The sequence below is a fragment of the Contarinia nasturtii genome, unplaced genomic scaffold, assembly GCF_009176525.2.
Source record: "Contarinia nasturtii isolate CC-2019 unplaced genomic scaffold, AAFC_CNas_1.1 Cnas_scaffold_414, whole genome shotgun sequence".
NCBI classification, from domain to species: domain Eukaryota; kingdom Metazoa; phylum Arthropoda; class Insecta; order Diptera; family Cecidomyiidae; genus Contarinia; species Contarinia nasturtii.
Genome location: NW_022197768.1, coordinates 1,328,354 through 1,339,191, shown reverse-complemented (window position 1 = coordinate 1,339,191; position 10,838 = coordinate 1,328,354). Strand labels below are relative to the sequence as shown.

The window sequence follows — 10,838 nt, the reverse complement described above, 5'->3', positions numbered from 1 at the left end:
TGTAAATGATAATAGCAACCACCTTTGAAAATTTAGATTTTTTGCATTAAAAAATAAGTTGAAGTCAAACATCTCTTTGCTACACTTTTTTCAAAATTGAGCATTTAGTGGAGACTCTTTTTTTGTTTTATTGATTAAGCTTTGAATTTAAAGTTTTTAAGATGAAGAGGCTGGCAATTGGAGGGTTTCGCCATGAATTTCTTGTTCAAACATCCACTGTGTATTTTACTCACCCGTCTATCTGCCTGTTTTTCTAGTTGGCCACATTTAAAACTACATTTAACGTACAAAATGTCTGGGAAGAATATTTAGATAAGGCTTTTGTATGAAACTAGCTCCAAACTTGCTTGTTGTATCGCAAGAACCAGCTTCATAATCAATAAGTGAATTTGATCCGATAAGAGGATTTGGAGTCCACGTTACGTTTTTGGACTATATATTTGGATACATACTTTTTGCAAGTTCTTTTGCATATTATAGCATTGAAAATTGTCAATAAACACCTGATGAAAAAGTTTCCCTTTTACTTTCTTAATAAAACAACACCGATTTTATAGGGATGTGTTTATTTTTCAATTTTGTATATTTTGACCGTTAAAAAAAAACAAAGATATATGTTTATATTGCTATGCAAATTGAATGTTTTTTTCTTTATTTATTTTTGTTGCTTCGAGTCAAGAAGGAATATCATCATGTTGTGAAATAATTTATAGTTTGTGTGGTTCAATGAATTTGAAAAAAGTAATCAGCATATTTGATGTGTGTGTGTGTGTGTATGTTTCTTTCTCGGTGAGTTTGCTTAGGATTTATCTAAGCGGCAAATTGGATTGTTTTGAACGATTCTCAAATCGATTTTTGGTCCAATAAGATCTCGAATATTATTATAGCCATATTTAATCATTGTTGGCCGTTCTAATGACAATCCCCATGCAATCACATTCACTTCTTCTGGCAAACCCATGGGCCGCAGCATTTCAGGTCGGAACATTCCCGAGTTGCCCACCTAAAATGAAATTAACATTTTGATTATCGATTTATTTATTGGCAAACATTTAATTTCAAAAAATAAACATTTCTTTTATACCTCGATCCATTTTTTCAATCCGGGATGGAAGCAGAAGATTTCCATGCTTGGTTCAGTATATGGATTGTATGCTGGCTTGAATTCGATTTGATCGATTCCTAATTTTTTAAAGAATTCAGCAATAACGCCAATAAGATCTCCTAATGTTAAATTGCGATCAGCGACAACCCCTTCCACTTGATGAAATTCAGCTAAATGCGTAGCATCCAGTGTTTCATTTCGGAATACTCGATCAATTGAAAAGTATTTGACTGGTACAAAACCACCTTCCTGATTTGCCAATTTATACAACATTCGGGCACTCACTGCTGTTGTATGTGTTCGCAATAAGTTCTTTTGTGCTTCCTCAAGTTTCCAATCATACCTGAAAATGCATTCGTTCGTCAGAAAAAAAATATGAAAATATACGAATTGAAAGAGAAATGTATGTCAACTAACTTGTATCCCTGAGATCCAAAGCCCCCTTTCGAATGAACATCTTTAACGCGATTGAGATAATTTTCTGGGAACTTATGACTTTTATTCGGTGTTGTCAAAAAGAATGTGTCATGTGCATCTCGAGCCGGATGTTGTTGTGGTTGAAAAAGTGCGTCAAAATTCCAGAAAGACGATTCAACAAAATTGTTCGTTGGCATTTCAGCAAAACCCATTTCCAAAAAAATGTTCCGGAATTCCGTTCGAACTTTTAGCAATGGATGCAAGTAACCGGCATCTGGAACTGTACCCAAAGCATCCAAATTATACGGCTTGAATTTCAATGTATTCCATAAGCCGGAAGCGAGCATATCGGTTGTCAAATCGGCCTCCAATTTTTGCAACGATGTTGTGAACTCTTTTCCTTTCGAAATGATAAAACTTTTGACGGTAATTTCTTGCAACAATTTTCTCTTGCGGTAATCGGCACGAACGGCATCAGTAAGACTTTCAGCTTGACCGGCTTCTACTTTCTGAAGATTTTCTTGCACCGTATCCGTAATTGATTCAACTTTTCGTTTCACAATCGGCTTACCGCCCGATTTATCAACCAATATCCAGCCTTGAGCCATCGCCTTGCTAAATCCCACTTTAGCATTTGGTGAAATCTTCAATGAATCATGACAATTTTAAATGTCGATTACACAAAAATTGGCTGATGCAAACATCACACCAAGATGAAACATCTTAGATGATGCAATAATTACACCAAGATAACACATCTTAAATGATAAAATCATTACACCAAGATCATGTAATTTACCTTCATTAAATCGGGTTGGGCGATTCCCTCACTTGGAACAGCATTGAAAACGACCGCTTCATGACTTCCATTGGCGAGTACATCTTTTCCTTCATCACTTAATCCCCAGCTTTTGTGTGAATTTTGTTCAGTCCTCAATAATTCTCCATTGGCTTCAATACTTTTCAGTGCACCGATGATCTTTTGATGGTCAACACCAAAAACTGGTACCAAATCCAGTGTATCGACTTGACCATTTTCATCGACATATTTTAAAATTTGTTCCGTTAATTCAAGTTGCATTTTAAAAGTATTAAATTTCTACAGAGCTATTGAAAATTGGAAAAAACTAAAGAACACGTAAACAACACGTTGTTTGTACACGAAAAGGAACGGCAGAACTGACAATACCACTGACGTTTAACAGCATATTTGCAAGATGAATGTCAAGTGGAGAGCGCCATTTTGAATTTTCCAATATTCCAGTGTGGTTCGTGCACAACTTCCAATTTACACATTTTTAAAATTATTTCTTCACACCTTTAGTTTGGACAACTTAAATGTAGTTACTAATTACATTTTCATATTTTTTTTAAATTCAAAAATGAGATAATTTAATTTTCAGAATGATACACATTTAAAATGGTCTACCATTAACTATATATACATATAAAGCTAAAACTGAAATTAAAATTGTCCATATAATTGTGTTGTTTTTTTTTTCGCTCTAGTCTTCGGACGTGTTTTGAAGCTCATTAGAAGAATTAACATACCTAATGATTATTTCGAATAATTTTCTGTATTTTATATGAATTGAAGTTAAGCAAAGTAAATGAGTTGTACGTCAAATGCCATCTTGTGGAGTGTTTTTGAGTATGTGATTTGCAAAATCATCGAAATGAAGAAAAAACGATGAAAAATATCTACATTTTAAATTTAAAAAAAAATCCATTACAAACTAAATGTGTTGAATTCATATAAATTGAACCAACATTTCGCACAAATTCATTCAAGTTAAATCAAATTAATGTGTGCCTAACGTCTTCAGTGGTTTCAAAATAGAAATGTTCATTTGTCATATTATCCCATTTTGGTTGGAATGAAAACTGACGTGTTGAGTGAATCGATTTAGCATTTTATCAGAAGCAACCGTCAGTGTCTGCTTCCGCTATAATAACATAGCTCAGTTCAGTTTTTATTGTCATGTGGCCTGTGTTCGATTTTTTGAGCATTTAACTATTTATTTTATTCCAGTTTTCTTTCAAAAAAACTGACTAAATTTTCTATTATTTTTCGTTCTTCATTTTTTCAATTCCATTTTTTTGATTGCTTAGTAACTAAACATATTTGACAAAGCAACAATATCGTGCTAAAACTACAAATGTCTTACATTTAATTACACCACAGTAATAAAAGGAATCGAATTTAATAAAAAAAAAGTGACAAGAAATTTGAACTCCGTGAACTTTTTTTCAACACAACAAAAATTAAAATAAAATGTCATCATCGCATTGGGAGGAATTTTACGCAAACCATTTGCCACCGGCAGATTTTGAAGATAATCGGTCACTGCTGAAGGAATTTTGTGAGCGACATAATGAAGATCAGAATTCAATTGTCCTTGTCACGGTATGTACGAATTATGGATTTCATTTAACTCATACCCAAATTTCTAATCATTACCATTGGCATGGTATTGATTTTGAGTTCATGAAAAGTGCTTAGACCTTCGCGTTGACTAATAATATCTTAATGGATGTAATCGGTAATTAAGTTGTTATCATATAAAACGTCATATGTATTCCAATTTCTTTAGCTTCACATTTAACATGTGTATATTATATAAATGTCATATAATTTCGAAGTTGATAACAGAAAGTGTCATTAGAGGACGTTATTAAATATTAAATTCTCTCTATTTTTTGGATAAAGTTAGAAACATACGTATGCCCCAGTAAAGAATTAGAACTTAATTTATGCATAGTCTGACATGAATAGAATACATAATTTAATTTGGTCAGTGGATTTTGATTTTGTGTTTTTTTTTTGCTTTTGTTAGTCTGGCGGTACGACGGTGCCTTTGGAGCATAATACGGTTCGATTTGTAGATAATTTTAGTGCTGGTACTCGGGGCTCTGCATCAACCGAATATTTTCTGGATCATGGATATGCTGTGATTTTTATGCATCGGCTTAAATCAATGGAACCATTTACACGACATTTTACTGGTCAACAATTTTTTGATATGCTCGACGTTGCAGAAACCATGGAAAATGGAGAAAGCGGCACACCGTCAATATTTGGTATAATTACCATCATTACTTACACTTTTTTGTTCTTTTTTTTTTAAATGTTCCTATTTTTAATGCAATATACCAATTTTATTCCATTCCATCAACTGTACAGTGAAACCGGATTCGGTAGATGTGTTGGCACCAATATTGGCCAAGTACAAGATAGCACAGGAAGCAAACAAAATATTGTATATAAACTTTACAAGTGTGGTTGACTATATGTGGTTATTGCGTGCTGCATGTGAATGTTTGGCTGCCTTTGATAAACGTGCTCTTCTTTATTTGGCGGCTGCTGTATCCGACTTTTACATTCCTTCCGATAAAATGGTATTGTTCTTGTTCAATCAAAAAAACTGATATGCATTTTCCGTGTTTGTTCTAATTTCCATTTCTAATGATACACATCCCATTTAGCCAACGCACAAAATGCAATCAGGTCATGGAGCACCAACGATTTCCCTACAGCTTGTGCCAAAAATGTTGGCACCATTGGTCAGTCTATGGGTTCCAGACGCATTTGTGGTTTCATTCAAGTTAGAAACAGATGAAAATCTGTTGATCGTCAAATCGCGTGATAGTCTGAACAAGTACAAACACAAGGTATATACTTAATCGTATTCAACTTTGATAATGTAACATAATGTATCTAACATCCCTTATATATTTATAACTATATATTTTAATGTAACTTTTTAATTTTCATATGCAGCTTGTGATTGCAAATATGCTGCAAACGAGAAAGAGCCGTGTAATATTTGTGACACCAACAACTTCATATGAAATAAATCTGACAAAAGACCAATTGTTAGCTGGAATGGAGATTGAAGAGCACATAGTAGCGGATGTGGCATGTTTTCGTTTTTTTATGTTCATATTTTTATTTCGTTCACCATTGAACATTGCAATAACGCTAATCTGCTTTTCTATTCTTTATCATAGGTGCAATGTCATGAAGACTTCATGGCCGCAATACCTTTGCAATGACCTGTTGTTCGTCGAAGAAAACCATTGCGAGTTGATTGCAAAGTGACGATGCCACATTTTTGTCGATTACTTAATCCGGGTGGAGCTGGTCTTAAAAGAAAATTCTAAATATAAGACGTTTCAAAATTAAGACTTTATGTGTGTACGTGTGTGACTTCCATACAGAAGTGAGACATGAATGTAGAAAATTATTTATTTTGTGGGGTATTTTTTTGTATGAGAAAAATCAATGAAAATTGTTTTTGTTCTTAAACACACGGCACAGATTGATGATTCAAATGTTCGTTGAAATTGACAAGAAGTAGTTTTTTTGAATTCATGTACACAAATCTTGCATCTTTTGTAAAACAAACATGGTTTAGGCATTTTATTTGACTAATTTTCATCAATTGGGGAAATTGTTTGAAGATTTTTTTTGATCTACAAAATTGTGCTCTTCATAGATTTTTAATTCTATAAGACGCAAACAAACATAATAATATTATTTATTTTATTTTTGTTTTTAGTTTTTTAGTTTTTACATTTATTTATATGGTTTACAAAATGGTTTTGTACATATATTTATGTGACTTAATAAATTATTAAATAGAATATATCAATGGACTCATTATCAAAACATATATAATTGACAGATTATAATAAATTATTTATTTTAGAGCAAAAATATAAGACCCACAAAATATTCCAGTAGTATTGAAATACTATTAAAATTAAGCATGATTCAGTTGTGTGCCTCCTTTATACCAATATTAGATGAAACATTAAAAAGAGAAAAAAAAACAAACAAACAAACAAATATTCAAGTTAGTGGAACAAAAAACAGCTTCAAATAAACGTGAAGGAAAATTTAGCTATTAGAACCAATGAATTTTGAAAGTATTGAGGTGTCATTTTCTGCCCTACCAATCTTTGAAATATTATTAATCATAATATTTTTGTACAATTGTAATCCGAATTATGCCTTCTTCAATTTTCGTTAAAACTATTGGTTAAATGGAGAATATCACATACTATTTTTATACACATTTAGCTCGATATTTCTTTATTCTGATTTTCTCGATCATTCAATGGGCCAATTTCAATTTGGTATGGAAATTCGCCCGATTAAAATTAAATTAAAAATAAACACATATCGAATGCGAACAAAATTTATTCAACAAAAACTAATAAGATTAATGCTAAACTAAATTGATTAAATGAATCTATCTTATTAAATGTTTTAGGGTCCCCTTTTCAATCTCTGCTCATTATATTTATGCTATTGCTTCGAACAAAAAATAACAACAAAAGATTTAACTACAGGGTTTTTTAATCTTAGACTTTTCGAATGCATTTTTATTTGATGAAACTTTTTAAACTAAAAAACTCCATGTGGATTTGAATGTGTAGTTATTAGATATAAAGTCCTTCAATGTCCTGAATCTAGAGAATACAGTCAAAAGATCAAATATACTTGCATAGAAAAGCAATTTCAGTATCAATTTGGTGTGTGGAATTTTTCAAACAAAAGATGCATTAAAAAAATTGATTAATTTAAATTAGTATTACAAAATTATCATACACCATAATCTCAGATATTTATTGTTAATGTTGTTATGAGCAAGATTTTTGTTCGCACAGAATGAGCACGTATGAAAAATGCTAGGAAAAATGCATCCACATTGACACTATTACGATATGTCTACTCTTTATGCTTTGCTCAAAAAGAAAACAGCAAAAAGATGTGAATATTTCCATTTTCATGCCATTACACATTAAAACGGGTTTAAATAAATAAAACTATAACATCAAGTGGGAATAATTAGTTTTCCAAAATTAATTTTGATCGAATGCTCCACATTTTTGGAACATTTTTATTAATTTGATTTTCTTTAAATGTTAATAAGCACTAAATGTCTATATTGATGTGTTGATAAGGAATTATATAGAGACCAAATTATCACATTTGTATGAAAATTGAGATGAATAAAAGTCATTTTTCACTCAAAAAATTGCTGATTTTTTTTTAGAGAAATTCAATAAAATTAAAACATAAAACAGCGATGTACTTGTATAAAGGCCAATGCGACTCAATTTATTTGGCACAGCCGCACATAGAAGATTTTACGATAAAATGTGGATTAACATAATGGCAACGAGCATACATTAAGACGAGTAACAGCGAGTCAGCGACATAGGTGTAGTCATTGCGTAGATTTTCTTCATGTATCGTCGTTTGCTGTGCTCGTTCCGATTATTTTGAATATACTTACTTATAATTGAAATGAAAATGAAAATGTTTTCAGTTCAATGATGGGCTTTTATGGTCAATTTTTACCATAAAGATTCTCTAGACAGTTGTTCAAACAGCAACTGTCTCTTCACAATGCGAACGATTCATCCGGTTATTCTCCACAAAATCATTTCTAAAGATGGCGCTGTCTGTACACTTGGTCAATTGAAGTGTCAAAATAATAATTACTGTGTTTGTCATCAAAGCAACAGCACGACTCTTTTTAGTTTTTTGTTTTCCTCTTGAATTTATCGCAACTGGTAGTTAAACATTGAACACATATCCAATTTCAACTACATTCGAGTGTTTCATATTAAAATTAAGTGTTATTTATTCCATTTGAAACATTAGACATAAACAACAAAAATGGCACACTACAAAGGAGCCGCAAGTGAGGCTGGTCGAGCCATGCAGCTCATGAAAAAGAGAGAAATCGCCCAGCAGGAAATTGAATTTCGTAAAAAGAAGATCGAAGAAGAGCTCAAAATAAACAATATTGAGAGTAAGTTTGCGACCCATTACGATGCCGTCGAACAACAGCTCAAAACATCAACCATTGGTTTGGTTACTTTGGATGAAATGAAAGCAAAGCAAGAGGATATTGTTCGAGAACGAGAAAGAAAATTAGCCCAGAAAAAAGCCGAAAAAGATCGAGAAAAGTTGCGTGCTCTAGAAGAAAAACAAGCTGAAAAGAATAAACAACGCAAACAAATTCAAGCATTGTCATTCAATTTGGATGAGGACGAAGATGAAAATGACGATGACGACGAAGATGGTGATGAGGAATCGAACGACAGCAGCAGCCAATCGAGTTCCAAAAAATCAAGCTCCTGGGCAACAGCTGATGAGCCAAGCGAAGCACCAGCCTTTAAAAAATTACGCAAAAATCCTGATGTGGATACATCATTTTTACCAGATCGTGAACGCGAAGAAGGTGAAAATCGCTTGCGCGAAGAACTGCGACAAGAATGGGTTGCACAACAAGCGTCATTAAAAGATCAAGAGATACCAATTACATTCAGTTATTGGGATGGATCGGGTCATCGACGATCAGTTACCATGAAAAAGGGCCATTCAATCTATCAATTTTTACAAAAGTGTTTGGAAACGCTTCGCAAGGAGTTTAGCGAATTGAAAACGGTTATGGCCGATCAACTAATGTATGTGAAGGAAGATTTGATATTACCACATCATTACTCATTTTACGATTTCATTGTGACCAAAGCGCGTGGTAAATCGGGACCATTGTTTCAATTTGATGTGCACGATGACATTCGTATGATCAGCGATGCTACCGTTGAAAAAGAGGAATCACATGCAGGAAAGGTACTACTACGATCATGGTATGAACGGAACAAGCATATATTCCCGGCCAGTCGTTGGGAACCATACGATCCAGCCAAAACTTATGATAAATATACAATTAAGGATAAAAGCAAAAAGTAATTAAGAACATGCGATGGCATTTTTCTTTAATTAGGCATAAATGGCAAATAAAATACTGTATAAAATATAATGGAAAAATAACGTTGTGTTTATTTATTTTTGCAACTGGCATCCTTTGAAAGGCATTATTTAAATTAATATGTTCTATGAAAATGCATTCAGCAATACACACACAAGTCGATGACTTGTCTATTTAACGTGACCGCCTTCTTTCAGTTTGGCGATAAGAGTATCGACATCAGGAACAACACTTCCAGCTTGGCGAACTGGTGGCTCTTCGACGGATAAAATCTCAATACGTGGAGAAGTGTCGACTCCCAATTCTGATGGTGTTACCTTTTTAATTGGCTTCTTCTTGGCTTTCTATACACAAACACACACACACAAAGAGAGAGAGAAAGACATTGTAATTGTTATCTAATATGAGCGGTATTCTGTGTTTCGTACCATAATATTTGGTAAAGTAGCATAGCGTGGTGTATTCAAGCGTAAATCGGCGCTCAAAACAGCCGGTGCTTTTAGGGCCAATGCTTCTAATCCGCCGTCAATTTCACGTTCGATTTTGTAACCTTCGCCGACTTTTTCAATCTTTGAGCAGAATGTACCTTGTGGCCAGTCCAAGTAGGCAGCTGTCATTTGAGCTGTTTGATTGGCATCATCATCAATTGCTTGTTTACCAACAACAATCAAATCGATTTTCTCGTCTTGTGCTAATTTTGCCAAAATTTTCGATACATGTATTGGCTGTAGAAGTTCGGCCTCTTTGGCTGGCACTTCAACGTGAATACCACGATCGGCACCCATGGCCAATGCCGTACGAATAACCTCTTGCGATTGTGTTGGACCAACTGATACAGCAATTATCTCTTTTGCAATTGATTTTTCCTTCAATTTAACGGCTTCTTCAACAGCGATTTCATCGAATGGATTCATTGAGTGTTTAACACCCTCTGTTACGACGCCACTCTTATCGGGTTTGACACGAATCTATTGGCAAACACAATAATTCATTTTTATTACTGAACATATTTCTTATTGCTAAGTTTTATCTTTATTCCAAATTTTCTTATTCAACTGTTAGAATCGTAAAAAAAAAAATACTATGAACTAGTAATGTAGCAAAAAAAATGTGTATAAAGTTCACAATGAAATCAAGATAGAAACAATGATAAATACCTTGACCGCATAATCAATAACGCGCTTTACACCAACTAAAACACGAACCATTTTTTTCTATTCAATTCGAATTCTATCTGAAATTCAATTTTTCCATTACTTTCATTTGTTTCAAATGTTATTTGATATTTTTCCGAATTACCTTTTCTAAAATACAATACCGTTGATTTGCGATCAAAAGTCCAAATTCCAAATGAAGAAAATCACTTCAATTCGATCATAGATTGTAATTTGACATAAATACGATGAGTGTTGAAAAATTGGAGAGTTTTATGCCGTCTGTCATGCACTAAACATATATTTGAATATATTCATACACATTCTCACTCACTCACTCACCAATTCACTCACACAACAAACGGCCAA

The 10,838-nt window shown here is 33.2% G+C and overlaps 4 protein-coding genes across 6 annotated transcripts; 2 read left to right on the top strand and 2 right to left on the bottom strand.

Annotated features, from left to right (window-relative positions):
* Positions 1–613: 613 nt before the first annotated feature.
* Positions 614–2,710, bottom strand: LOC116338820 (phenylalanine--tRNA ligase alpha subunit). The gene is made up of 4 exons (XM_031764317.1): positions 2,322–2,710; positions 1,523–2,166; positions 1,085–1,448; positions 614–1,003 (listed from the first exon to the last, which is right to left on the bottom strand). The coding sequence occupies exons 1-4, from the start codon at positions 2,601–2,603 to the stop codon at positions 800–802; spliced, it is 1,494 nt and encodes a 497-aa protein (XP_031620177.1). The 5' UTR covers positions 2,604–2,710; the 3' UTR covers positions 614–799.
* Positions 2,711–2,822: 112 nt separating this feature from the next.
* On the top strand, positions 2,823–6,028 carry LOC116338520 (phosphopantothenate--cysteine ligase). Of its 2 annotated transcripts, XM_031763844.1 has the most exons (7): positions 2,823–2,862; positions 3,635–3,929; positions 4,360–4,603; positions 4,707–4,921; positions 5,009–5,194; positions 5,304–5,441; positions 5,534–6,028. In XM_031763844.1, the coding sequence occupies exons 2-7, from the start codon at positions 3,798–3,800 to the stop codon at positions 5,576–5,578; spliced, it is 960 nt and encodes a 319-aa protein (XP_031619704.1). In that variant the 5' UTR covers positions 2,823–2,862; positions 3,635–3,797; the 3' UTR covers positions 5,579–6,028. The 2 variants fall into 2 exon arrangements, with proteins under 2 accessions (XP_031619704.1, XP_031619702.1); XM_031763842.1 differs by lacking the exon at positions 2,823–2,862 and having other exon boundaries at positions 3,280–3,929.
* Positions 6,029–8,004: 1,976 nt separating this feature from the next.
* Positions 8,005–9,371, top strand: LOC116338884 (protein FAM50 homolog). The gene is made up of 2 exons (XM_031764415.1): positions 8,005–8,110; positions 8,202–9,371. The coding sequence occupies exon 2, from the start codon at positions 8,217–8,219 to the stop codon at positions 9,294–9,296; it is 1,080 nt and encodes a 359-aa protein (XP_031620275.1). The 5' UTR covers positions 8,005–8,110; positions 8,202–8,216; the 3' UTR covers positions 9,297–9,371.
* Positions 9,362–10,745, bottom strand: LOC116338886 (electron transfer flavoprotein subunit beta). Of its 2 annotated transcripts, none has more exons than XM_031764417.1 (4): positions 10,615–10,745; positions 10,473–10,549; positions 9,744–10,283; positions 9,362–9,659 (listed from the first exon to the last, which is right to left on the bottom strand). In XM_031764417.1, the coding sequence occupies exons 2-4, from the start codon at positions 10,521–10,523 to the stop codon at positions 9,486–9,488; spliced, it is 765 nt and encodes a 254-aa protein (XP_031620277.1). In that variant the 5' UTR covers positions 10,524–10,549; positions 10,615–10,745; the 3' UTR covers positions 9,362–9,485. The 2 variants fall into 2 exon arrangements, with proteins under 2 accessions (XP_031620277.1, XP_031620278.1); XM_031764418.1 differs by having other exon boundaries at positions 10,473–10,545; positions 10,615–10,719.
* Positions 10,746–10,838: the final 93 nt, after the last annotated feature.